The sequence below is a fragment of the Lissotriton helveticus genome, chromosome 12 (assembly GCF_964261635.1).
Source record: "Lissotriton helveticus chromosome 12, aLisHel1.1, whole genome shotgun sequence".
NCBI classification, from domain to species: domain Eukaryota; kingdom Metazoa; phylum Chordata; class Amphibia; order Caudata; family Salamandridae; genus Lissotriton; species Lissotriton helveticus.
This window is the reverse complement of record NC_136073.1, coordinates 901,683,341-901,697,164: the sequence shown is the minus strand read 5'-3', so window position 1 is coordinate 901,697,164 and position 13,824 is coordinate 901,683,341. Positions and strand designations below refer to the sequence as shown.

General features: G+C 61.0%; 1 protein-coding gene across 1 annotated transcript in view; it reads right to left on the bottom strand.

The window, feature by feature from the left end:
* SLC25A11 (solute carrier family 25 member 11) overlaps nucleotides 1–13,824 on the bottom strand; it is a 72,399-nt gene that overhangs the window by 13,372 nt on the left and 45,203 nt on the right. Inside the window, exons 5-6 of the mRNA XM_078669767.1 lie at nucleotides 8,553–8,643; nucleotides 7,228–7,327 (exon numbers count right to left, since the gene is read on the bottom strand). Of these exons, the coding sequence (XP_078525893.1) occupies nucleotides 7,228–7,327; nucleotides 8,553–8,643 (191 nt within the window). The remainder of the gene's footprint in view (nucleotides 1–7,227; nucleotides 7,328–8,552; nucleotides 8,644–13,824) is intronic.

Sequence of the window (13,824 nt, the reverse complement as noted above, 5' to 3'; positions counted from 1 at the left end):
AAGGAATTCAGGGTTAGATTTCAGTTGTGTCATTTATCATTCACCCACAATCTCTCCAGAGCCATAGGAGTTAGAACGATGCTAAAAATGGTTCTGAAATCAGAGCGCCTGCTGCACTCAAACCTTGGGGCAATAGTGAAAAGTCCTCAAGTCCTTCTCAGGCTGGAAGAGGGGTGAAACAGACTCTCCCCTCCCTGGGAAAGGGCGAGCAATCCAGGCTCTCCCCGCCCTGGGAAGGAGCGAGCGATCCAGGCTCTTCCCACCCTGGGAAGGGGCGAGCGATCCAGGCTCTCTCCCCACCCTGGGAAGGAGCGAGCGATCCAGGCTCTCCCCACCCTGGGAAGGAGCGAGCGATCCAGGCTCTCTCCCCACCCTGGGAAGGGGCGAGCGATCCAGTCTCTCCCCACCCTGGGAAGGAGCGAGCGATCCAGGCTCTCTCCCCACCCTGGGAAGGAGCGAGCGATCCAGGCTCTCCCCACCCTGGGAAGGAGCGAGCGATCCAGGCTCTCTCCCCACCCTGGGAAGGAGCGAGCGATCCAGGCTCTCCCCACCCTGGGAAGGAGCGAGCAATCCAGGCTCTCCCTAGGGGCGAGCGATCCAGGCTCTCCCCACCCTGGGAAGGGGTGAGCGATCCAGGCTCTCCCCGCCCTGGGAAGGGGCGAGCGATCCAGGCTCTCCCCACCCTGGGAAGGGGCGAGCGACCCAGGCTCTCCCCACCCTGGGAAGGAGCGAGCGATCCAGGCTCTCTCCCCACCCTGGGAAGGAGCGAGCGATCCAGGCTCTCCCCACCCTGGGAAGGAGCGAGCAATCCAGGCTCTCCCTAGGGGCGAGCGATCCAGGCTCTCCCCACCCTGGGAAGGGGTGAGCGATCCAGGCTCTCCCCGCCCTGGGAAGGGGCGAGCGATCCAGGCTCTCCCCACCCTGGGAAGGGGCGAGCGATCCAGGCTCTCCCCACCCTGGGAAGGGGCGAGCGATCCAGGCTCTCCCCACCCTGGGAAGGGGCGAGCGACCCAGGCTCTCCCCACCCTGGGAAGGAGCGAGCGATCCAGGCTCTCCCTAGGGGCGAGCGATCCAGGCTCTCCCCACCCTGGGAAGGGGCGAGCGATCCAGGCTCTCCCCACCCTGGGAAGGGGCGAGCGATCCAGGCTCTCCCTAGGGGCGAGCGATCCAGGCTCTCCCCACCCTGGGAAGGGGCGAGCGATCCAGGCTCTCCCCACCCTGGGAAGGGGAGGGCGATCCAGGCTCTCCCCACCCTGGGAAGGGGCGGGCGATCCAGGCTCTCCCCACCCTGGGAAGGGGCGAGCGATCCAGGCTCTCCCCACCCTGGGAAGGGGCGAGCGATCCAGGCTCTCCCCACCCTGGGAAGGGGCGGGCGATCCAGGCTCTCCCCACCCTGGGAAGGGGCGGGCGATCCAGGCTCTCCCCACCCTGGGAAGGGGCGAGCGATCCAGGCTCTCCCCACCCTGGGAAGGGGCGAGCGATCCAGGCTCTCCCCACCCTGGGAAGGGGCGAGCAATCCAGGCTCTCCCTAGGGGCGAGCGATCCAGGCTCTCCCCACCCTGGGAAGGGGAGAGCGATCCAGGCTCTCCCTAGGGGCGAGCGATCCAGGCTCTCCCGACCCTGGGAAGGGGCGAGCGATCCAGGCTCTCCCAAGGGGCGAGCAATCCAGGCTCTCCCCACCCTGGGATGGGGCGAGCGATCCAGGCTCTCCCCACCCTGGGAAGGGGCAATCCAGGCTCTCCCCACCCTGGGAAGGGGCGAGCGATCCAGGCTCTCCCCACCCTGGGAAGGGGCGGGCGATCCAGGCTCTCCCCACCCTGGGAAGGGGCGAGCGATCCAGGCTCTCCCCACCCTGGGAAGGGGCGAGGGATCCAGGCTCTCCCCACCCTGGGAAGGGGCGAGCGATCCAGGCTCTCCCCACCCTGGGAAGGGGCGAGCAATCCAGGCTCTCCCTATGGGCGAGCGATCCAGGCTCTCCCCACCCTGGGAAGGGGCGATCCAGTCTCTCCCCACCCTGGGAAGGGGCGATCCAGGCTCTCCCGCCCTGGGAAGGGGCGATCCAGGCTCCCCCCGCCCTGGGAAGGGGCGAGCGATCCAGGCTCTCCCCACCCTGGGAAGGGGCGAGCGATCCAGGCTCTCCCCGCCCTGGGAAGGGGCAAGCGATCCAGGCTCTCCCCACCCTGGGAAGGGGCGAGCGATCCAGGCTCTCCCAACCCTGGGAAGGGGCGAGCGATCCAGGCTCTCCCCACCCTGGGAAGGGGCGAGTGATCCAGGCTCTCCCCGCCCTGGGAAGGGTCGATCCAGGCTCTCCCCGCCCTGGGAAGGGGCGAGCGACCCAGGCTCTCCCCGCCCTGGGAAGGGGCGAGCGATCCAGGCTCTCCCCGCCCTGGGAAGGGGCGAGCGATCCAGGCTCTCCCCACCCTGGGATGGGGCGAGCGATTCAGGCTCTCCCCACCCTGGGAAGGGGCGAGCGATCCAGGCTCTCCCCACCCTGGGAAGGGGCGAGCGATCCAGTCTCTCCCCACCCTGGGAAGGGGCGAGCGATCCAGTCTCTCCCCACCCTGGGATGGGGCGAGCGATCCAGGCTCTCCCCACCCTGGGAAGGGGTGAGCGATCCAGGCTCTCCCCACCCTGGGAAGGGGCGAGCGATCCGGGCTCTCCCCACCCTGGGAAGGGGCGGTCGATCCGGGCTCTCCCCACCCTGGGAAGGGGCGGTCGATCCGGGCTCTCCCCGCCCTGGGAAGGGGCGAGCGACCCAGGCTCTCCCCGCCCTGGGAAGGGGCGAGCGACCCAGGCTCTCCCCGCCCTGGGAAGGGGCGAGCGACCCAGGCTCTCCCCGCCCTGGGAAGGGGCGAGCGATCCAGGCTCTCCCCGCCCTGGGAAGGGGCGGGCGATCCAGGCTCTCCCCGCCCTGGGAAGGGGCGAGCGATCCAGTCTCTCCCCACCCTGGGAAGGGGCGAGCGATTCAGGCTCTCCCCACCCTGGGAAGGGGCGAGCGATTCAGGCTCTCCCCACCCGACCCTGGCAAGGGGCGAGCGATCCAGGCTCTCCCAAGGGGCGAGCGATCCAGGCTCTCCCAAGGGGCGAGCAATCCAGGCTCTCCCCACCCTGGGATGGGGCGAGCGATCCAGGCTCTCCCCACCCTTGGAAGAAGCGATCCAGGCTCTCCCCACCCTGGGAAGGGGCGGTCGATCCGGGCTCTCCCCGCCCTGGGAAGGGGCGAGCGACCCAGGCTCTCCCCGCCCTGGGAAGGGGCGAGCGACCCAGGCTCTCCCCGCCCTGGGAAGGGGCGAGCGACCCAGGCTCTCCCCGCCCTGGGAAGGGGCGAGCGATCCAGGCTCTCCCCGCCCTGGGAAGGGGCGAGCGATCCAGGCTCTCCCCGCCCTGGGAAGGGGCGAGCGATCCAGGCTCTCTCCCCACCCTGGGAAGGAGCGAGCGATCCAGGCTCTCCCCACCCTGGGAAGGAGCGAGCAATCCAGGCTCTCCCTAGGGGCGAGCGATCCAGGCTCTCCCCACCCTGGGAAGGGGTGAGCGATCCAGGCTCTCCCCGCCCTGGGAAGGGGCGAGCGATCCAGGCTCTCCCCACCCTGGGAAGGGGCGAGCGACCCAGGCTCTCCCCACCCTGGGAAGGAGCGAGCGATCCAGGCTCTCTCCCCACCCTGGGAAGGAGCGAGCGATCCAGGCTCTCCCCACCCTGGGAAGGAGCGAGCGATCCAGGCTCTCTCCCCACCCTGGGAAGGAGCGAGCGATCCAGGCTCTCCCCACCCTGGGAAGGAGCGAGCAATCCAGGCTCTCCCTAGGGGCGAGCGATCCAGGCTCTCCCCACCCTGGGAAGGGGTGAGCGATCCAGGCTCTCCCCGCCCTGGGAAGGGGCGAGCGATCCAGGCTCTCCCCACCCTGGGAAGGGGCGAGCGACCCAGGCTCTCCCCACCCTGGGAAGGAGCGAGCGATCCAGGCTCTCTCCCCACCCTGGGAAGGAGCGAGCGATCCAGGCTCTCCCCACCCTGGGAAGGAGCGAGCAATCCAGGCTCTCCCTAGGGGCGAGCGATCCAGGCTCTCCCCACCCTGGGAAGGGGTGAGCGATCCAGGCTCTCCCCGCCCTGGGAAGGGGCGAGCGATCCAGGCTCTCCCCACCCTGGGAAGGGGCGAGCGATCCAGGCTCTCCCCACCCTGGGAAGGGGCGAGCGATCCAGGCTCTCCCCACCCTGGGAAGGGGCGAGCGACCCAGGCTCTCCCCACCCTGGGAAGGAGCGAGCGATCCAGGCTCTCCCTAGGGGCGAGCGATCCAGGCTCTCCCCACCCTGGGAAGGGGCGAGCGATCCAGGCTCTCCCCACCCTGGGAAGGGGCGAGCGATCCAGGCTCTCCCTAGGGGCGAGCGATCCAGGCTCTCCCCACCCTGGGAAGGGGCGAGCGATCCAGGCTCTCCCCACCCTGGGAAGGGGAGGGCGATCCAGGCTCTCCCCACCCTGGGAAGGGGCGGGCGATCCAGGCTCTCCCCACCCTGGGAAGGGGCGAGCGATCCAGGCTCTCCCCACCCTGGGAAGGGGCGAGCGATCCAGGCTCTCCCCACCCTGGGAAGGGGCGGGCGATCCAGGCTCTCCCCACCCTGGGAAGGGGCGGGCGATCCAGGCTCTCCCCACCCTGGGAAGGGGCGAGCGATCCAGGCTCTCCCCACCCTGGGAAGGGGCGAGCGATCCAGGCTCTCCCCACCCTGGGAAGGGGCGAGCAATCCAGGCTCTCCCTAGGGGCGAGCGATCCAGGCTCTCCCCACCCTGGGAAGGGGAGAGCGATCCAGGCTCTCCCTAGGGGCGAGCGATCCAGGCTCTCCCGACCCTGGGAAGGGGCGAGCGATCCAGGCTCTCCCAAGGGGCGAGCAATCCAGGCTCTCCCCACCCTGGGATGGGGCGAGCGATCCAGGCTCTCCCCACCCTGGGAAGGGGCAATCCAGGCTCTCCCCACCCTGGGAAGGGGCGAGCGATCCAGGCTCTCCCCACCCTGGGAAGGGGCGGGCGATCCAGGCTCTCCCCACCCTGGGAAGGGGCGAGCGATCCAGGCTCTCCCCACCCTGGGAAGGGGCGAGGGATCCAGGCTCTCCCCACCCTGGGAAGGGGCGAGCGATCCAGGCTCTCCCCACCCTGGGAAGGGGCGAGCAATCCAGGCTCTCCCTATGGGCGAGCGATCCAGGCTCTCCCCACCCTGGGAAGGGGCGATCCAGTCTCTCCCCACCCTGGGAAGGGGCGATCCAGGCTCTCCCGCCCTGGGAAGGGGCGATCCAGGCTCCCCCCGCCCTGGGAAGGGGCGAGCGATCCAGGCTCTCCCCACCCTGGGAAGGGGCGAGCGATCCAGGCTCTCCCCGCCCTGGGAAGGGGCAAGCGATCCAGGCTCTCCCCACCCTGGGAAGGGGCGAGCGATCCAGGCTCTCCCAACCCTGGGAAGGGGCGAGCGATCCAGGCTCTCCCCACCCTGGGAAGGGGCGAGTGATCCAGGCTCTCCCCGCCCTGGGAAGGGTCGATCCAGGCTCTCCCCGCCCTGGGAAGGGGCGAGCGACCCAGGCTCTCCCCGCCCTGGGAAGGGGCGAGCGATCCAGGCTCTCCCCGCCCTGGGAAGGGGCGAGCGATCCAGGCTCTCCCCACCCTGGGATGGGGCGAGCGATTCAGGCTCTCCCCACCCTGGGAAGGGGCGAGCGATCCAGGCTCTCCCCACCCTGGGAAGGGGCGAGCGATCCAGTCTCTCCCCACCCTGGGAAGGGGCGAGCGATCCAGTCTCTCCCCACCCTGGGATGGGGCGAGCGATCCAGGCTCTCCCCACCCTGGGAAGGGGTGAGCGATCCAGGCTCTCCCCACCCTGGGAAGGGGCGAGCGATCCGGGCTCTCCCCACCCTGGGAAGGGGCGGTCGATCCGGGCTCTCCCCACCCTGGGAAGGGGCGGTCGATCCGGGCTCTCCCCGCCCTGGGAAGGGGCGAGCGACCCAGGCTCTCCCCGCCCTGGGAAGGGGCGAGCGACCCAGGCTCTCCCCGCCCTGGGAAGGGGCGAGCGACCCAGGCTCTCCCCGCCCTGGGAAGGGGCGAGCGATCCAGGCTCTCCCCGCCCTGGGAAGGGGCGGGCGATCCAGGCTCTCCCCGCCCTGGGAAGGGGCGAGCGATCCAGTCTCTCCCCACCCTGGGAAGGGGCGAGCGATTCAGGCTCTCCCCACCCTGGGAAGGGGCGAGCGATTCAGGCTCTCCCCACCCGACCCTGGCAAGGGGCGAGCGATCCAGGCTCTCCCAAGGGGCGAGCGATCCAGGCTCTCCCAAGGGGCGAGCAATCCAGGCTCTCCCCACCCTGGGATGGGGCGAGCGATCCAGGCTCTCCCCACCCTTGGAAGAAGCGATCCAGGCTCTCCCCACCCTGGGAAGGGGCGGTCGATCCGGGCTCTCCCCGCCCTGGGAAGGGGCGAGCGACCCAGGCTCTCCCCGCCCTGGGAAGGGGCGAGCGACCCAGGCTCTCCCCGCCCTGGGAAGGGGCGAGCGACCCAGGCTCTCCCCGCCCTGGGAAGGGGCGAGCGATCCAGGCTCTCCCCGCCCTGGGAAGGGGCGGGCGATCCAGGCTCTCCCCGCCCTGGGAAGGGGCGAGCGATCCAGTCTCTCCCCACCCTGGGAAGGGGCGAGCGATTCAGGCTCTCCCCACCCTGGGAAGGGGCGAGCGATTCAGGCTCTCCCCACCCGACCCTGGCAAGGGGCGAGCGATCCAGGCTCTCCCCGCCCTGGGAAGGGGCGGGCGATTCAGGCTCTCCCCGCCCTGGGAAGGGGCGAGCGATCCAGTCTCTCCCCGCCCTGGGAAGGGGCGAGCGATCCAGGCTCTCCCCACCCTGGGAAGGGGCGAGCGATCCAGGCTCTCCCCACCCTGGGAAGGGCACCAGTGGATGAAGGTGACCGTCTCAAAACCCATGCAGTCTGAAGTTCTCCTGCTTGCCTTCAAACCTCTGATGCTGGCCCTTCCAGTAGGAGATGTCCTAGACTCCGGGCAGTGCTTCGTCACTCAAACCCGCCCAGAGCAGTCCTGCTTCCTTTGAAGCTTGCCTCCTCCTTTCGTGGTATCTTGAGTCAATGATAAGGTTACTTCAGGATCACACCGGTGGCACCTTAAGCCTCTAGGACCCAGGCAAGCACATTACAAATCTATGTATGTATATGGTGGGATCTGTCAGACAAATATCACGCTCTTGCAGGGCGCATTCAGTTCCTCACCTGGTCTTTGCAATGTCCACTGGCATGGAGGCGGCTGTGGTCACCAGCCCGCTGATCATACTGGCACAGAAGTGGCAGAGGATGTCGTCTCGAAAGTAGCCTGCGTACAAAGATAAAGGTTTAAGTCCTCACCTCTGCCACAGCCCTATCACAATTCTGAACTTCTAAAAAAAGACAGACAACCCTCTTTCTACTCCTTGTACGGCGAGAGCTTCCAATCCAGTTTAAACTCTGCGCAACCTGGGGTCTTTGCGGGTCATACACTGCATCAGCAGGAGACCTCGCTTACTTATGTACCGGAGCAAAGAAGGAAAGATACTTTATTCAAATTCAGAAAACCAACAGAATTCAGGTTTTTAATGCAAAACGACAGGCCTAGACTCATAGATGTGAGTATTGTGACTGTTGCTGAGTTCACCCTCCACTCTTTCCACCTTTGCCCCTCTTCCTTCTTTCCACCCTAGTCCCTCTTTTCTGTCCCCTAGCTCCTCCCTCCCCTCTCTTAAACCCCCTCACCCCTCCCTTTACCCCTCACCCCTCGCCCCTCCCCTGTCGCCCACCCACCCTCTTAGATCGTTTCTCGTCTGAAAATTAGCAGAAACAATAGTGTCCACAGATACAGGGCTACATAGAGCAGTTCTTTCTTTATGAGTCTTTGGAGCAAATCTGGAACTTGGTCCCTCAACTTTTTATCGTCCAATAACAGGTTTTTGGAAAAGAATGCTCTCCATGCGCAAAGGAATAGGTCTTCTCCAAAGACTACAGGGCTTAAACCTTGAAGGGACTTTCATTAACAGGTGTCTGTGACAGAGTGCCACCTAGCATGTCTCTAGGGCCTAGGATCTTTGCACAACGCCAAGTCATGCGAAAGCAGTGCCTAGAAAGCGTTCCAGTCTGTGGAGCTCTTGCTAGGTAACCCGAGCCATGAAATGGGGACAGCTGCTCTCGGAGTATCCCGGCCAAGCACCCACCGCAGTAAAGGAGACTCCCCGGGAACCCGGTATCTTGAGTGGATCTGCCTGAACACAGAATACTGCGGCGAAGTCTTAAAAAGAGGCTCTGAGGTCTATCACACCTGCAAAGCTGACAAGAGCTCCTACTCACAAGAAAGGGGTCACTCCAGAGGCCTCCTTTGTTTGCTCTGAATAGGCTCATTTGCAATCCAAAACAATCAAGTGGATCTACAACAGAAAGTAGCATCCTTGTGGGCTTTGTACAGATCAGCACTCACTGGAGGAGTCCACCTTGTCCCCCCTCTCACCCAGATCATGAGTCCACCTGAGCCAGATCATATGGTGCAATGAAAGCTGAATAAAGGCACTTACCTGAATCCAATAAGGCCTGCTTGGTCTGGGAGTAAGAGGCCAGCTGAGCCGCGTTCACCACAACTGCTCGCGCCATGGTGGGAACACAACCCTGAAAGAGACATGGCCTAAAGTCATCGAAAGCATGGGACTCAATGCTGAAGACGACAGAGGGAAGGTGAGGGCCAGGGGACACAGCTCAAGATAACAAAGGGAATGTGAGGGCCAAGGGACACAGCTCAAGACAACAGAGGGAAGGTGAGGGCCAGAGGATACAGCTCAAGATAACAAAGGGAATGTGAGGGCCAAGGGACACAGCTCAAGACAACAGAGGGAAGGTGAGGGCCAGAGGATACAGCTCAAGATACCATAGGGAAGGTGAGGGCCAGGGGGACAGCTCAAGATAACAGAGGTAAGGTGAGGGTCAGAGGATACATCTCAAGATAACAGAGGGAAGGTGAGGGCCAGTGGACACAGCTCAAGATACCATAGGGAAGGTGAGGGCCAGGGGGACACAGCTCAAGATAACAGAGGTAAGGTGAGGGTCAGAGGATACATCTCAAGATAACAGAGGGAAGGTGTGGGCCAGGGGACAACGCTCAAGATAACAGAGGTAAGGTGAGGGCCAGACGATACATCTCAAGATAACAGAGGGAAGGTGAGGGCCAGGGGACACAGCTCAAGATAACAGAGGTAAGGTGAGGGTCAGAGGATACATCTCAAGATAACAGAGGGAAAGTGAGGGCCAGGGGACACAGCTCAAGGTACCATAGGGAAGGTGAGGGCCAGGGGGACACAGCTCAAGATAACAGAGGTAAGGTGAGGGTCAGAGGATACATCTCAAGATAACAGAGGGAAGGTGTGGGCCAGGGCACAACGCTCAAGATAACAGAGGTAAGGTGAGGGCCAGACGATACATCTCAAGATAACAGAGGGAAGGTGAGGGCCAGGGGACACAGCTCAAGATAACAGAGGTAAGGTGAGGGCCAGAGGACATCTCAAGATAACAGAGGACACATCTCAAGATACCAGAGGGAAGGTGAGGGCCAGGGGACACAGCTCAAGATAACAGAGGGAAGGGGAGGGCCAGGGGACACAGCTCAAGATACCAGAGGGAAGGTGAGGGCCAGAGGACATCTCAAGATAACAGAGGACACATCTCAAGCTACCAGAGGGAAGGTGAGGGCCAGGGGACACAGCTCAAGAGAACAGAGGGAATGTGAGGGCCAGAGGACACAGCTCAAGATACCTTAGGGAAGGTGAGGGCCAGGGGGACAGCTCAAGATACCAGAGGGAAGGTGAGGGCCAGAGGATACATCTCAAGATAGCAGAGGGAAGGTGAGGGCCAGGGGACAAAGCTCAAGATAACAGAGGAAAGGTGAGGGCCAGGGGACACATCTCAAGATAACAGAGGACACATCTCAAAATACCAGAGGGAAGGTGAGGGCCAGAGGACACAGCTCAAGATAGCAGAGGGAATGTGAGGGCCAGAGGACATCTCAAGATAACAGAGGACACATCTCAAGATACCAGAGGGAAGGTGAGGGCCAGAGGATACATCTCAAGATACCATAGGGAGGGTGAGGGCCAGGGGGACAGCTCAAGATAACAGAGGACACATCTCAAGATAACAGAGGAAAGGTGAGGGCCGGGGGACACATCTCAAGATAACAGAGGACACATCTCAAGCTACCAGAGGGAAGGTGAGGGCCAGAGGACACAGCTCAAGATAACAGAGGGAAGGGGAGGGCCAGGGGACACAGCTCAAGATACCAGAGGGAAGGTGAGGGCCAGAGGACATCTCAAGATAACAGAGGACACATCTCAAGATACCAGAGGGAAGGTGAGGGCCAGGGGACACAGCTCAAGATACCTTAGGGAAGGTGAGGGCCAGGGGGACAGCTCAAGATAGCAGAGGGAAGGTGAGGGCCAGGGGGACAGCTCATGATACCAGAGGGAAGGTGAGGGCCAGAGGATACATCTCAAGATAGCAGAGGGAATGTGAGGGCCAGAGGACATCTCAAGATAACAGAGGACACATCTCAAGATACCAGAGGGAAGGTGAGGACCAGAGGACACAGCTCAAGATAGCAGAGGGAATGTGAGGGCCAGAGGACATCTCAAGATAACAGAGGACACATCTCAAGATACCATAGGGAAGGTGAGGGCCAGGGGGACAGCTCAAGATAACAGAGGACACATCTCAAGATAACAGAGGAAAGGTGAGGGCCGGGGGACACATCTCAAGATAACAGAGGACACATCTCAAGCTACCAGAGGGAAGGTGAGGGCCAGGGGACACAGCTCAAGAGAACAGAGGGAATGTGAGGGCCAGAGGACACAGCTCAAGATACCTTAGGGAAGGTGAGGGCCAGGGGGACAGCTCAAGATACCAGAGGGAAGGTGAGGGCCAGAGGATACATCTCAAGATAGCAGAGGGAAGGTGAGGGCCAGGGGACAAAGCTCAAGATAACAGAGGAAAGGTGAGGGCCAGGGGACACATCTCAAGATAACAGAGGACACATCTCAAAATACCAGAGGGAAGGTGAGGGCCAGAGGACACATCTCAAGATACCAGAGGGAAGGTGAGGGCCAGAGGATACATCTCAAGATACCATAGGGAGGGTGAGGGCCAGGGGGACAGCTCAAGATAACAGAGGACACATCTCAAGATAACAGAGGAAAGGTGAGGGCCGGGGGACACATCTCAAGATAACAGAGGACACATCTCAAGCTACCAGAGGGAAGGTGAGGGCCAGAGGACACAGCTCAAGATAGCAGAGGGAATGTGAGGGCCAGAGGACATCTCAAGATAACAGAGGGAATGTGAGGGCCAGAGGACATCTCAAGATAACAGAGGGAAGGTGAGGGCCAGGGGACACAGCTCAAGATACCTTAGGGAAGGTGAGGGCCAGGGGGACAGCTCAAGATAACAGAGTTAAGGTGAGGGCCAGAGGACATCTCAAGATAACAGAGGACACATCTCAAGATACCAGAGGGAAGGTGAGGGCCAGGGGACACAGCTCAAGATACCTTAGGGAAGGTGAGGGCCAGGGGACACATCTCAAGATACCAGAGGGAAGGTGAGAACCCGAAGACACATCTGAAAACAGAGGGAAGGTGAGGGCCAGAGGATACATCTCAAGATAGCAGAGGAAAGGTGAGGGCCAGGGGACACAGCTCAAGATAACAGAGGGAAGGGGAGGGCCAGGGGACACAGCTCAAGATACCAGAGGGAAGGTGAGGGCCAGAGGACATCTCAAGATAACAGAGGACACATCACAGGATACCAGAGGGAAGGTGAGGGCCAGGGGACACAGCTCAAGATACCTTAGGGAAGGTGAGGGCCAGGGGGACAGCTCAAGATAGCAGAGGGAAGGTGAGGGCCAGAGGATACATCTCAAGATAACAGAGGAAAGGTGAGGGCCAGAGGATACATCTCAAGATAACAGAGGAAAGGTGAGGGTCAGAGGATACATCTCAAGATACCAGAGGGAAGGTGAGGGCCAGGGGACACAGCTCAAGATACCTTAGGGAAGGTGAGGGCCAGGGGGACAGCTCAAGATAGCAGAGGGAAGGTGAGGGCCAGAGGACACATCTGAAAACAGAGGAAAGGGGAGGGTTAGAGAATACATCTCAAGATAACAGAGGATACATCTCAAGATAGCAGAGGAAAGGTGAGGGCCAGAGGACACATCTGAAAACAGAGGAAAGGGGAGGGTTAGAGGATACATCTCAAGATAACAGAGGACACATCTCAAGATAACAGAGGGAAGGTGAGGGCCAGAGGATACATCTCAAGATACCATAGGGAAGGTGAGGGCCAGGGGACACAGCTCAAGATACCATAGGGAAGGTGAGGGCCAGGGGGACAGCTCAAGATAACAGAGGGAAGGTGAGGGCCAGGGGACACAGCTCAAGATAACAGAGGACACATCTCAAAATAACAGAGGGAAGGTGAGGGCCAGGGGACACAGCTCAAGATAACAGAGGGAAGGTGAGGGCCAAGGGACACAGCTCAAGACAACAGAGGGAAGGTGAGGGCCAGAGGATACATCTCAAGATAGCAGAGGGAAGGTGAGGGCCAGAGGATACATCTCAAGATAACAGAGGGAAGGTGAGGGCCAGGCAATACACCTCAAGACAGAGGGAAGGTGAGGGCCAGAGGACACATCTCAAGATAGCAGAGGGAAGGTAAGGGGTGGACATTACATCTCGGAAGGTTTCCATCACAAGAGGTGAATAATATCAAACAGACAATACAGTGAGTAGAAAAAAAAATGATCCTTTATCGTGTTCAGACACTAAAGTGGATCATACTGACCAAGGCGGTCACGCACCCCGCTTCCCTACAGCCTTTTATTTAGAAGGTATTTTTTCAGAATAAAGGGCAGGAGGAGTGGAGAGGCGCATTCAAATGTTAGATAGCAGGCGTTCCCTGAAGCAGGTTTTGTAAAGTGCTTCTGTTGAAACAGAGCTGTGCTCTTTTATGAAAGATGACCCCAAAACTAATGAGGAGAAGCTCTCAGAGACAGAAGAGAACCACAGATGGAAGTCAGGAAGGGCCCTTCCATCAGTGCCAGACCTCATCTCTTCACACATTACTTTCCCTCATGGGTGGTCTGTGGTCTTTGCACTCAGTGAGGTGGTGAGTGAGCCCTGGACACTCACCATCTGTAGGATGATCCCCACCCCTTCATTAAAACACAAGGCCCCAATAACTTTCTTTGCACAGTTCTGCACCACAGCTGCCTGCTCCCTAGACGGCTGTTCTGGACACGCCTGGACTGTGGGTCAAGGAGGGTTTCCACACCTCAAAGTGGACTTCGGTCTTCCAGTGCACTGCAGGAGTTTGTTTCAAGGAGAAGAGCCTACTGATCTCTTGTAGGCAACATCAGAACAGTGTTTTATGAAGACCACAGTACTGACGAGAAAATAGTTATACTCACAGGGAAACGTTCGCTTTACAAATCCAAGAGGTTAGTGGGACTGAACACGTGAATGTGTGCGCACTGAGAGCGTACAACGAAGTTTGTCTTCGTATTGACTATGTGGAGAGAGCAGGACTGAACCTGAACTAGCTGTGGTCGAATTAAGAGCGCGTGTGGGACTAAGCATTACTGTGCCTGCATGCACTGAGTGTGGGGCTCAGCGTGAGCTAGCTGTAGCCGTACTGAGCATGTGCTAGGTGCAGTGCATAGAAAATGTAGGCATTGGCTTGTGCTAGCTGTGGTGGTGGTAATAGAACAGGTCAGCAAGTTTTTGGGATTAGCCAATGTTTTCACCGTGGGTT